Below are 13,082 nucleotides of genomic sequence, written 5' to 3'. Positions count from 1 at the left end.
GTAGGACTGAGGAGGATGATGAGGAGGAAGATGATGAGGAGGAGGACCGAGGATGAGGAGAAGGAGAAGGAGGACTGGGGGAGGACTGATGCAGATGAGGAGGAGGACTGGAGGAGGACTGAGGAGGAGGAGGACTTCGGGTGTAGAAGGAGGAAAAGGAGGAGAAGGAGGAGAATGAGGAGAAGGAGGAGAAGGAGGAGAAGGAGGAGAAGGAGGAGAAGGAGGAGAAGGAGGAGAAGGAGGAGGAGGAGGAGGAGGACTGACGAGGAGGAGAAGGACTGAGGAGGAGGAGGAGGATGAGGAGGAGGAGGACTGACGAGTAGGAGGAGGACTGGGGACTGAGGAGGAGGACTGAGGAGGAAGAGGATGAGGACTGAGGAAGAGGACTAGGGAGGATGAGGAAGAGGAGGACTGAGGATGAGGACAAAGGAGGAGGAGGAGGAGGCTGAGGAGGAGGGGGACTGAGGAGGAGGAGGACTGATGAGGAGGAGAAGGAGGAGGAGGACTGAGGAGGAGGAATGAAGAGGATGAGGACGAGTATTAAGGACGAGGATTAGGAGGATGATAACGAGGACTAAGGAAGAGGACTGATCAGGAGAAAGAAGAGGAGAAGGAAGAGGAGGATAAGGAGGAGATTGAGGAGGAAGAAGAGGAGGATGACTCAGGAGGAGGACTAAGGAGGTGGAGGAGGATGAGGAGGAGAACTCAGGAGGATGACTGAAGAGGAGGAGGACTGAAGAGGAGGAGGAGGAGGACTCAGGTGGAGGAAGAGGACTAAGGACGAGGACGAGCATGACTAGTGGAGGACTGAGGAGGAGGAATGATTAGGAGGAGAAGAAAGAGGAGAAGGAGGAAGAGGATGAGGAGGATGAGGAGAACAAGGAGAATGAGGAGGAGGACTGGGGGAGGACTAAGGAGGACGATAAGGAGGAGGAGGACTAAGGACGAGGATGAGGACGAGGACGATTATGAGGAGGACAGAGGATGAGGACTGATGAGGAGGAGGAGGAGAAGGAGGAGGAGGACTGGGGAGGATGACTCAGGAGGAGGATGAGGAGGACTCAGGAGGAGGACGACTATGGGGAGGACTGAGGAGAACTGATGGGGAGGAGAAGGAGGAGGAGGATGAGAAATGAGGATGAGGAGGAGGAGGAGGAGGAGAAGGACTGGGAGTAGGACCGAGGAGGAGGGGACTGAGGAGAAGGACGAGGAGGAGGACGAGGAGCCAGGAGAAGGAGGAGGAGGATGATAAATGAGGATGAGGAGGAGGAGGAGAAGGACTGGGAGTAGGACTGAGGAGGAGGGGACTGAGGAGGACTGAGGAGAAGGACGAGGAGGAGGACGAAGAGCCAGGAAGAGGACTGAAGAGGACTCAGGAGGAGAAGGACTCAGGAGGAGGAGATGGAAGAGGACTGATGAGAAGGAGGAGGAAGACTAGGGAGTAGGAGGACATCGAAATGTTTTGTCTGTTTTTGTCCGTTTTTGTCCGCCCTACTTTTTGTCCGTTTTGAAAATAAAGGGTACCGAACGGACACAAAACATGATCCCCCAGCCAAGCATGTGTTACAATACAAATGTAATTGACTATACATTTAAGGTGCAGTGTACTAGGGGGGGAGCCAAGTGGATATTTGTAGATATTTGTAGATTAATGTAGAATGGATAATCCACGAAAAAAGTGGATGACATTCTACAAATTTAGACATTTATCTCCAACAGTTCAGTAGAATTTCTGGGCACATATTTGATATTACATTTTTTGTAGATAAAATAATGTAGATATTTGTAGATTATTGTCAATGGATGATTCACGAAAATTCTACAAATTCTACAAATTTATACATTTATTTCCAAAAATTCAGTAGAATTTCTGGGCACATATTTGAGATATACATTTTTTGTAGATAAATGTAGATATTTGTACATTATTGTAATGGATAATTCACGAAAAAAGTGGATGACATTATCCAAATATCTACAAATATCCGCTTGGCTCCCCCCCCCCTCCCCTGTACTAGTGATATTATGGTATGTTTAAAGACCGGACCACAAAATATAACCCGGTACCTAGTGTTGTACTAATACATAAAAACAAGTAACAGGGATAAAATTAATGAGCAGAAACAATCGATCTCACGTCAAGAGGCCGAAGCACTCGGGTCTGGGAGTACATGACAACTCCGACTAGTAGTGAGCATACTAGCCCCTGCAGTGGAAAAACACATAAAACATAACAATATAGAGGTTTTAGGCTCATGGTAGTCGGGAGATCGATTCTGTAAATTTCTCAATTTTCCGATTTTTCCGATTCCGATTTTGGCCTCATCAACCCTCATATCGGAAATCGGGTTGGACCCCCCCCCCCCCCTCCTTGCACGATGCACAGGTCTCTAGAGTAACGGTACTGCACCACCTGACAGGGCTTTCCAATATCCTTTTTGTGAATATTTCCATAAATGATCGTCAAAAACAAAAGAAACCAACGCCAATTTCAAATTACTGAGCATATCATTTCAACAAATCAATACAAAAGTAATAAGAAAAATTGATAATGCGTTTATTTTCCTTGCGCTACAACTCGTGTTACTAGATCAATCTGATAAAATAAGCGTATATATGCAATATGTCTCCTCAATGTTGTCATTGGTATAGGTAGTCGCCCCCGCCCCCTCCCTTAATTTACCTGAGGTACTCTAACAGCCCTCAAGTAGCTCCCAAGAAGTCAGGAATGTCCAGTGACCATTTATAAATATTCTAGACTTCAGTCTTGAGAAGTTTACGATCTGGTCTGGAAAAGCCAGATTTTTTGAAATCTAAATGGGGACTAATGGAGACTTTTGGGGACTAATGGGGACTAAAAATCATGGGGACTCGGGGTAAAATCGTTGACGTAATTCCCCAAGTCCCCAAAAGTAGTCATTACTCCCCCCCCCCACACTTATTTTTCTTCGGTGTATTCCAACAGCCACAATGTTACACAAGTGCAACCAGCCAATTACAGGAAGCCGAAGGATCTTTTTTGGCCAGTGACGGTTAAGGTAGTGTGTACCATACTTTCTTCGTCCGAGACTTTGCTGCAATGTGCAGCTCCTCATTTAACCCTCACACCCGATTTCTCGAGTATTCGGCTGAGTAGACCGGGAGGCTGCATAGACCACTCATGATCCTTAGCTGAACGTCGACGACGCTCACCCCACGACCAGGCAGTCAGTGGGTTTCGAACTCGCAACCTAACGATTGTAAGACAGGCGTTCTAACCAACTGCGCTACCTGGCCGCTTAAATATATATATATATTATGATTGGCTACTGGGACACGTCTCACACGGTTGGATTGTTAATTCGGTTGAAGTACCTTTACATCCATTATCACCATAATCTGAACATGATTTATTAAAAATTTGCAATATCGAAAACGAAAAATCTGAATAAACTGAAAATTTTAAAACTGAAAGCTGCACTCAATTGATGGAAGGCAAAAATTTACTCATAACTAGTAAGGTAATAACTACAAATGAACAGCAGATTTATAAATCTTCTGATAAAAATTAGATAAAAGACATGGTAACTGATAAGAGTTTGAAATTACACGTAAGCAGATAAATTGTCTAAAATTTCTGTCTCAAATCAAGTTTATAGTGCATCATGAATTTAGGCTTGTTCGATCAAAGTTATATTAGGAGATATTAGGAAAATAGTTCGGTCGGCCGGAAGGGAAGTCCAGACTGAGTGTGGTGTGGAGGCAGGATCACCGAGAGACTCGAGATGCTTGTGGGAGTAGTGTACTCATCTAACCGCCATCCAAATGTGTCACCGGTAGAAATACATATATTATGATTGGCTACTGGGACACGTCATACACACGGTTGGATTGTTAATTCGGTTGAAGTACCTTTACATCCATTATCACCATAATCTGAACATGATTTATTAAAAATTTGCAATATCGAAAACGAAAAATCTGAATAAACTGAAAATTTTAAAACTGAAAGCTGCACTCAATTGATGGAAGGCAAAAATTTACTCATAACTAGTAAGGTAATAACTACAAATGAACAGCAGATTTATAAATCTTCTGATAAAAATTAGATAAAAGACATGGTAACTGATAAGAGTTTGAAATTACACGTAAGCAGATAAATTGTCTAAAATTTCTGTCTCAAATCAAGTTTATAGTGCATCATGAATTTAGGCTTGTTCGATCAAAGTTATATTAGGAGATATTAGGAAAATAGTTCGGTCGGCCGGAAGGGAAGTCCAGACTGAGTGTGGTGTGGAGGCAGGATCACCGAGAGACTCGAGATGCTTGTGGGAGTAGTGTACTCATCTAACCGCCATCCAAATGTGTCACCGGTAGAAATACATATATTATGATTGGCTACTGGGACACGTCATACACACGGTTGGATTGTTAATTCGGTTGAAGTACCTTTACATCCATTATCACCATAATCTGAACATGATTTATTAAAAATTTGCAATATCGAAAACGAAAAATCTGAATAAACTGAAAATTTTAAAACTGAAAGCTGCACTCAATTGATGGAAGGCAAAAATTTACTCATAACTAGCAAGGTAATAACTACAAATGAACAGCAGATTTATAAATCTTCTGATAAAAATTAGATAAAAGACATGGTAACTGATAAGAGTTTGAAATTACACGTAAGCAGATAAATTGTCTAAAATTTCTGTCTCTAATCAAGTTTATAGTGCATCATGAATTTAGGCTTGTTCGATCAAAGTTATATTAGGAGATATTAGGAAAATAGTTCGGTCGGCCGGAAGGGAGTCCAGACTGAGTGTGGTGTGGAGGCAGGATCACCGAGAGACTCGAGATGCTTGTGAGAGTAGTGTACTCATCTAACCGCCATCTAAATGTGTCACCGGTAGAAATACATATATTATGATTGGCTACTGGGACACGTCATACACACGGTTGGATTGTTAATTCGGTTGAAGTACCTTTACATCCATTATCACCATAATCTGAACATGATTTATTAAAAATTTGCAATATCGAAAACGAAAAATCTGAATAAACTGAAAATTTTAAAACTGAAAGCTGCACTCAATTGATGGAAGGCAAAAATTTACTCATAACTAGCAAGGTAATAACTACAAATGAACAGCAGATTTATAACTCTGCTGATAAAAATTAGATAAAAGACATGGTAACTGATAAGAGTTTGAAATTACACGTAAGCAGATAAATTGTCCAAAATTTCTGTCTCAAATTAATATATATATATATTTATTTATCCGCACCATTTTACTGACACCACGGCATCAACTTTAACTCGGGTTTCCGCAAAAACCGTACAAGATATAAAACTGAAACTTTTTTAACTGATTCAAATGCTTTAATGGCCTTTATATGGTGTAGGTTTACAACCTACCAGGACACGCGCCGAGTTGGACTCGTCGACGGTCCTAATATATGGAACAAATATTTTACGAGTATCACCCGTTAAATTTATATGTAGCGCGATGCGTAACTGTGCCGCGCCGCGCACTCAATTATGCTTCTCGCAACAACGATCGGCGCGTACGTGCGGCGAAATGCACTACTGGGCCTCACCAAGCTGCGAAGAATTGACAACGTCAATTAAGCTGTTGTCTATCATAAAGTTTTTATGAATGAGCAATAAGACTATTATTGAAGCTTACGTTCACATAGCCATGTGTGTACGCGTACTGCGTGACGCGCTTGTTTCACAAGCGGTCGCGCGCTACTGCAAGCGAGAGGGCTCTGGTTAGAGCAAAAGCTTACGTTAATATTTTTCACGTTGTGGGCACACCGCGCACGAGTACCAAGTACGCGGCCGTATCCTGGCTATATGGCTTTTGCCACGGTAAATGACGATAAGAATCAGAACGTATAACAAAATAATATTATCCAAAATTTAAATCCCTCCTTCAAATAAATAAACGGGAATTATACAAAATCCCAAATTTAGAAATTTATTTCATTGGAATGAAACTATAAATATTCATTAATGATTCACGATGTCGATCATTCGTAGCTCGGCAAAGCCTAGTACTGGTGCACATCCCACCAATTTGTGGTTGCGAGAAGATGCGCAGCGCACCAGTAGTGCATGGCGCTAAAACTACAAATACAAATTAAATACTCAAATATAATTTGTTTGATTCACGATGTCAATCCTTTGCATCTCGCCGATCTGCTTAAGCGGTTGCGAGAAGCATTATTGGATGCGCGCGCGACCCAGTAGTGCATCAAGAAAACAACAAATTTTTTCAAGAAAACAACAAATTTTTATTTAAATCAATTATAGCAACAATTTGAAAAACTTTAAAGCTCTTCTATTACCATGGAATATACTACGGGTATGGTGACTTGGGCTATTGAGTTGTTAAGTAGATTAAGATTAGTAAACCTGCACTTGCATTGTATATTTTATAAAATCTAGAAATTAGGCCTCACGGTAAAATGGAGAAGCAGGCTGATCTTGGAGAGAGCAGACCGTAAAGTTTACGCACCCACCAGGGCTACCTACCTACCCCAGTTGTTCTTTTTGGTTTATCAGCTTGTATTGTTATATTTATGGACCCCAAGTCACCACACTAAGAAGGAGTATGTAAAAAAAAAAAAAAAAATAATAATAATAATAAATTAAGTTAATATCATCATATCTGTTTAAAACAGTAAAAATCAAGTTGAGGATTGACTTTCCTAGTTAATTTAAAGGTTCAAACGTTTGGGAATATAATAATGTTGGTATTTGTATCTGCTGCAGCAATAATATCGAAATATCATTTGTCTAGAAAATTTTCGCCACTTCAATAGATATTGGGTCGGCAATTTGGTGAGTGAGTGATGAGATGGTTTGGTCTGTGATTGAGTGAGGGGCGATGTGGAAGTTGTGGTAAGTCCAGGTGTTATTATTATTGATGGATTGAGATCCCAGGATGATACTTTTACAGCGCTACAAATAATTTGTGTATTGATTTAACTTTATACCTGGCTTATTAGTTTATTGCTTGCTTCTTTATTACGTATAGAGGACCATGTATGCAAGATCTATAAAAGATTGCCGTGCATAGACAATAGAGACAGGCACGTTTGGTAAAATTTAACGGGTGAAATTTGAAAAATATTTGCTCCAAATATTACTGTAAACAAGTCAAACTCGGCGTGCGTCTTGGTAGAATACTCAAATAATACTTTTAGCTACTACATTGTCCATTGTTAATGGACTACCCTGGCGTAGCACTATTATTGGGCTACAAAGGAAATCGGTGTGAAATTTTGTCGTAAATTGCAGCAGTTTGCAATGTTTTTGCTCCCCTATAACCCCCTAAAATAATACATGCTCTGAGCAAGCCTTTTCTCAACGGGTGATACTCGTAAAATATTTGTTCGACGAGTCCAACTCGGCGCGCGTCCTGGTAGGTTGTAAACCTTCAAGCCTTTTCTGCTAGGTGATTGAAGATATGCCTCAATACAAGATGCCTCAATACAAGAACTGAAATGCCTCTGGTGCTATTTTTCCTATTGTACTGAAAATTAGTATAGTATAGTGGGGGTGATGGAGGCTTTTTCGACATTCTGTAGTATTTGATTGTATTCACGTTTTTGCTGTTGTTTGTTAATTGAGTCCGAAAATGCTTATTACTAATGTTTACATTTTTTAGTTTTTACTGGCTGCTCTTAATCATTATCCTTCTTAGGTTACTCCCTCAGTACATCTGAATTGTAGTGTTTTGTAAAGACAGTACTATACCATACTATACTATAATACCTATCCAATAACATGTGTACACTAAACATTACTCCACGACAATAACTTTAATAACTTCGACATTAAGCCTATAGGACATTCTTCGTCTATTTTCATAACTCTCACGTGCTATTCAGGAAGTGTTAACAGTTAATACAAGGCGAAACAAGATAACCCATCATCTTAATTAATTGGTCTTACCTTGTATGTCAAGATGCCCTTTAAAACGTATAAATATATTTAAAATTGCTTTTAAGTGGTCTCTAGATACATATGCATAGTTGAATCATATTTACCCATAGTGTATGTATTAACTGGCACAGGATAGTAGGGGGCCTTGTTAAAAGATCATGGATCTTGTAGGGGCGTCCTTCAGTACAATTTAATGTTTATTATAAAATAAAACAAATTTTAAGGAACATGCAAATATTTGTATTGTTTTTGTCGCAAATTTTCTTTTCCAAGAAGTGCCTACTTGATATACTACTTTATTGAAGTTTTATCTTTTTACTCTGCAGGGGTATTTCACAAAATTTGCTGTGCATGTTGGGACTCAAAAGCATTTAGTGTTATCACTATCCTCTCACCACACTGTGAAAACAGTCATCTTTTTGGCTCCTCTTTTCACACAAGAGGACGATGTGATGCATGAATACAGTCACTTAATTAGTTCAAAAGTTCTAGGCTACAAAAGTTTATATATGCATTTGTATAGTACTATTAGGTTGCAAAACCTATAGCAGAAGAGTGGCATTTTTCTGTACCAGCTTCTATTATAACATTGCCCAAGTTCCACCAAACTATAAATTTTTTTGATGACATGAAAAGAATAGCAAATAACGCTAAATTTAGTTTATTCAATAACTTTATGGTATTTCTTAGAAAGCCTAGTCTCATGTTCTGGTGAAAGTATAATCAGAGACAATGATAGGCATCTTGATATCGTGCCTCCTTCTTGTCCGCTCCTCTGCTAATATTCTTGATGAGGGAGATTTTGTCCTGGACGATGAAGGCGTTGATCTTACAGGTCAGTAAGCTAAGACACATCTTCACAATTGGTTATAACATAACGTTTACCATAATTTGGCTCAATCAAGTATCCAGACTGTAAGATGATATGTTATTAACTTTTATAATTTCAGATTGGGCTGATGTGGATCATGATAATAAACTAGAATTTGATATAATGACCTACCCTCTGCAAATAGAAACGAAATCATCCCTTGGTAGTGATGATAAGGTCTCAATACGCTTTTGGGGAGAAGGGAGTGTGATTGGCGATCTGACTATTACTTTTGGAGCAGAGCCAACTTACACTATCTCTCCGTGTACGGCAATTCAAATGAAGTTCAGCTCATTACCTGAGGATGATACTAAATTCTGGACCATCAAAAAGAAGGACAATTCATTGACCTTGGAATGCAATGATGTACTTGTTCTAGAATATGTATTTGAAAGCTCAGAAGAAGCTCAATGTAGTGTCTCCTGGAGTCAAGATGTTGATTCTATAATGTTCCTGTCTGTCGACACTGCCTCTGTCCGATTCAGAGGTGTTGGTACAGGTACGTTAATTGAGATGTTTTTAGTAGTGTTTCCATTGATTAGTAAAGATAACTTATAATTGGAACCGCTTGAACTACCTATAGTCATCACATGATTCCTCCTGCAGATGAGTACGAGTCTCTGTGTGCAAATAGTAGCTGTTACCCAAGATGGGGTAATCTTCTGAAGGGAAGACGAGTTACAGCTAATTCCACCTGTGGGCAAGAAAGTGCTGAGGTAATGATATGCCCAAAAATAAGCAGTATTTCTGAACACTTGACTTAAATTAAAAGTTACTAATTAATCTCGATTAACATATTACCACCAAGTAATATAAATGACTGCAGGAATATTGTCTTATCTCTAACGACCGAGAAGAGATCATGTGTGACAATTGTGACGCCAGTAACATCTACAAACAACATCCTCCAAACTACATGAAAGATAGGAGAATCAAGTCTCGCACTACTTGGTGGAAAGCTGAGAATGGTAAGAGTTGTCCAGGATGATTGAAATGAGGGGGGGGCAGGAACTGTTTGTCTGTCTCCAGTTGAGAGTTTTAGTGAAGCGGACAATGTAAATGTGCACAATGTTGGTATTTTGTTGCATTTTACCAGGGGTAAATATTCGTCAGTGTCGCTCATGTAGAAATAAGACAAAATAAGACAAAATAAGACATTCCTGTCGATAAAATACTTTATCCTTGTAACAAAGAGTTTAAGTAATTATCCTTTGTTAACAAGTGTAAGCACAGCACGACACACTAATAAACATATTACTCCTAGTAGTATAAGTCTTAGTTCCCTTTCTTCTTAAATACTATAACAAAGTAACACTAATATTCGCTACAGTATAGTTTGATTAGAGAGGCATGTTACCCTGAATACCTGTTCAGGTTTGGACAAGGTAACACTACAGTTGGACCTGGAGACTACATTCCAGTTTACTCATCTCATCATGGTCTTCTACTCTTTCCGTCCTGGTGCTATGGTTATCGAAAGGAGTACTGACTACGGCAAAAACTGGATTGTAAGTTCAATATTTTGAAAATGTTCCTGTTTGCATTCTTTTCCAATGAATAATGATCGTTTCTTTGCATTTGGTGTTAATTTTAATTTTCATGAATGTTGTGTGATATTTGATACTTCTTAGAATATAATATTAATCGTAAGACTGGTTAAAGAAGAAATATAAGCATTTGAATTAACACTTCCCTCTCAGCCGTACCAGTATTTCGCGTACGACTGTCAGAAGGTATTCGGGATGAAAGAGCGGGAGCTGGGGGAGCAGGACGAGTACGGAGTTAGACGTCATCCGGACGAGGATGTTATCTGTACCAGCAAATATAGTTTCTTAGAGCCTGCTCAGGGTGGGGAGGTCATTTACAAGGTTAGTGTTGAATGTATGTACCAGCAAATACAGTTTCTGAGAGCCTGCTCAGGGTGGGGAGGTCATTTACAAGGTTATATACACAAAACACTTTCCTTAGTATACGCTATTTAATTAAGAAAAGTAGGCGCCTGATTCATTCCATTTTATCTCGCTCCACCCAACTTATTTTGAGTTCACATTGTAAATTGGTAAGGGAGAGTTGTTCATTATTACTAGGCGTGCCCCCCGTGCTATTCGATCAGACATATTAGTATCTTGCTCTGCATATTCCTGGTATGTATAACTGGGGAGGATAATTTAATATTCCTGCAAACTAGGACTAGTGTGAGATCACTTCAAGCAAACTTTAAAGGAAACTCCCGTCATGTTATGATGATGCAATCTTGATCGCAAAATAGAAATAGATGTCATAGATCATCTCGTATAAAGGTATCATGCCGGATATTGTTCAAGAAAAAAGATGTGTGTATGGTAAAATGTAAATGATTATAATATTGTAGCCACAATGCTTTGCAATGAAAGAGGTCGAAATGAGCAGCCCTAAATATTTGCATGGCGTTAAATTACAAAAGGAGAGATTCAATTAACACGTGATGAATTGAACAGATGAGATTTCACACGTGATATATGAACAGATGAGATTTCACACGTGATATATGAACAGACGAGATTTAACACGTGATATATGAACAGATCTCAGTTAACAAGATCTCTGTGTGCAGGTAGTAAGAGGTCGTCCTACTAGCAACACTAACAGGGCCTCTCTCCGTAACCTCCTCCTCCTCACCAACCTCAGAGTGAGGTTTGTTCAGCTACATACTCTCGGAGACGACCTTTGGGACCCTAACGATGCTGAAGCTAAGAAGAGGTGAGTGCATATTCATATTCTACATTTACTCGCATATTAACAACTTATCAATCACATAATAAAAACTTATTAACAACATATTAACCACATCCTAACAACTTCTCTCTGAAAAGTACCAACAATAGCTAGCTTCGTGCTGTGTCACTTTTTACTTGTTCGTTTTGAGAATATCAGGTATCTTGGTGATTAAACTCCTTATTAGGGCATCCTTGTGATTAATTTATCTTAGACTTGGAACTACTCTTGACATTGTTAAATTGTTATACCGCGAACTAAAAACTTATGACTCATCGCCTAAATGTTTAAAGGCAGTGCGTACCTGACTGTCCTAAGTGAAAAGATCATGTCCTAACATATCCGTCTTTCTAACATCACGCCGAAGGAGTATCAGTTCATTCCATAAAATTAGACTCCAGTAACAAATGACGAGGCTTACATTCCTAGCCGCCCCCTAGCGACCCTAACTTTATTACCTCCTCGTTTTTACACACGGCTATCGGAGGTTAAACGTAACACGATTGAGAGCAGACACTATTAGATAATATCTGCTTTGTAGTGTACAAGATATTATTAATGATTACCACTACTACTGTTACTACCACTACTACCACTGTTACTACTACCATAAAGGAAGGTTAAAAGCCCCTAATCTTAATATTCCTCCCCAGGTATTTCTACGCAGTAGAAGATTGGGTAGTCCGAGGAAGCTGCTTCTGTAACGGACACGCTGATTTGTGTACTCCCTTGCCTGGTGAGTACTCAGTGTTACACTAGTGTTACACCAGTGTTACAGTCTACTGTAACACTGGTGTAACACTAGGAGTAGTCAGTGTGACACTTGGTTTGTTAGAGCTTTAGAGTCGGGGTTCTAGAAAATAAACAATATTTATCCAAACTCAACAACATAGTAAAACTAAGTTACACACAGCATAGTAAAACTAAGTTACACACAGCATAGTAAAACTAAGTTACACACAGCACTGCAGCACAGTAAAACTAAGTAACACACAGCACAGTAAAACTAAGTTACACACAGCACTGCAGCACAGCAAAACTAAGTAACACACAGCACTGCAGCACAGTAAAACTAAGTTACACACAGCACTGCAGCACAGTAAAACTAAGTTACACACAGCACTACAGCACAGTAAAACTAAGTTACACACAGCACTGCAGCACAGTAAAACTAAGTTACACACAGCACTACAGCACAGTAAAACTAAGTTACACACAGCACTACAGCACAGTAAAACTAAGTTACACACAGCACTACAGCACAGTAAAACTAAGTTACACACAGCACTACAGCACAGTAAAACTAAGTTACACACAGTAACCACTGTCTTGTCCCAGGAATGGAAGGTTCTGAGCAGATAAAGAACATGATAAACGGACAGTGTGAGTGTGAGCACAACACTGCTGGTAGTAACTGTGAGCGGTGTAAGGACTTCCACCACGCCCTGCCCTGGTCTCCTGGTGACCCCAACTCTGGGGAGGCACACTCTTGTAAAGGTTAGTCATTTTAGTTACTTGCTG

At 39.8% G+C, this 13,082-nt stretch overlaps 2 protein-coding genes across 2 annotated transcripts in view; one reads left to right on the top strand and one right to left on the bottom strand.

Annotated features, from left to right (window-relative positions):
* The window catches only part of LOC134819666 (zinc finger protein 277-like), a 324,811-nt gene that overhangs the window by 58,398 nt on the left and 253,331 nt on the right, over window positions 1–13,082 (bottom strand). The gene's annotated exons all lie outside the window — the stretch shown is intronic.
* LOC134819719 (uncharacterized) overlaps window positions 8,618–13,082 on the top strand; it is a 57,614-nt gene continuing 53,149 nt past the window's right edge. Inside the window, exons 1-9 of the mRNA XM_063829816.1 lie at window positions 8,618–8,771; window positions 8,887–9,306; window positions 9,414–9,523; window positions 9,634–9,775; window positions 10,182–10,315; window positions 10,508–10,675; window positions 11,401–11,546; window positions 12,215–12,297; window positions 12,900–13,058. Coding sequence (XP_063685886.1) covers window positions 8,669–8,771; window positions 8,887–9,306; window positions 9,414–9,523; window positions 9,634–9,775; window positions 10,182–10,315; window positions 10,508–10,675; window positions 11,401–11,546; window positions 12,215–12,297; window positions 12,900–13,058 — 1,465 coding nt within the window. The 5' untranslated portion in view covers window positions 8,618–8,668. The remainder of the gene's footprint in view (window positions 8,772–8,886; window positions 9,307–9,413; window positions 9,524–9,633; window positions 9,776–10,181; window positions 10,316–10,507; window positions 10,676–11,400; window positions 11,547–12,214; window positions 12,298–12,899; window positions 13,059–13,082) is intronic.

This window comes from Bolinopsis microptera, chromosome 8 (assembly GCF_026151205.1).
Source record: "Bolinopsis microptera isolate Bmic1 chromosome 8, MBARI_Bmic_1.0, whole genome shotgun sequence".
Taxonomy (NCBI): Eukaryota; Metazoa; Ctenophora; class Tentaculata; order Lobata; family Bolinopsidae; genus Bolinopsis; species Bolinopsis microptera.
The sequence above is the reverse complement of the archived record's forward strand: the minus strand, read 5'-3'. Positions and strand labels throughout refer to the sequence as shown.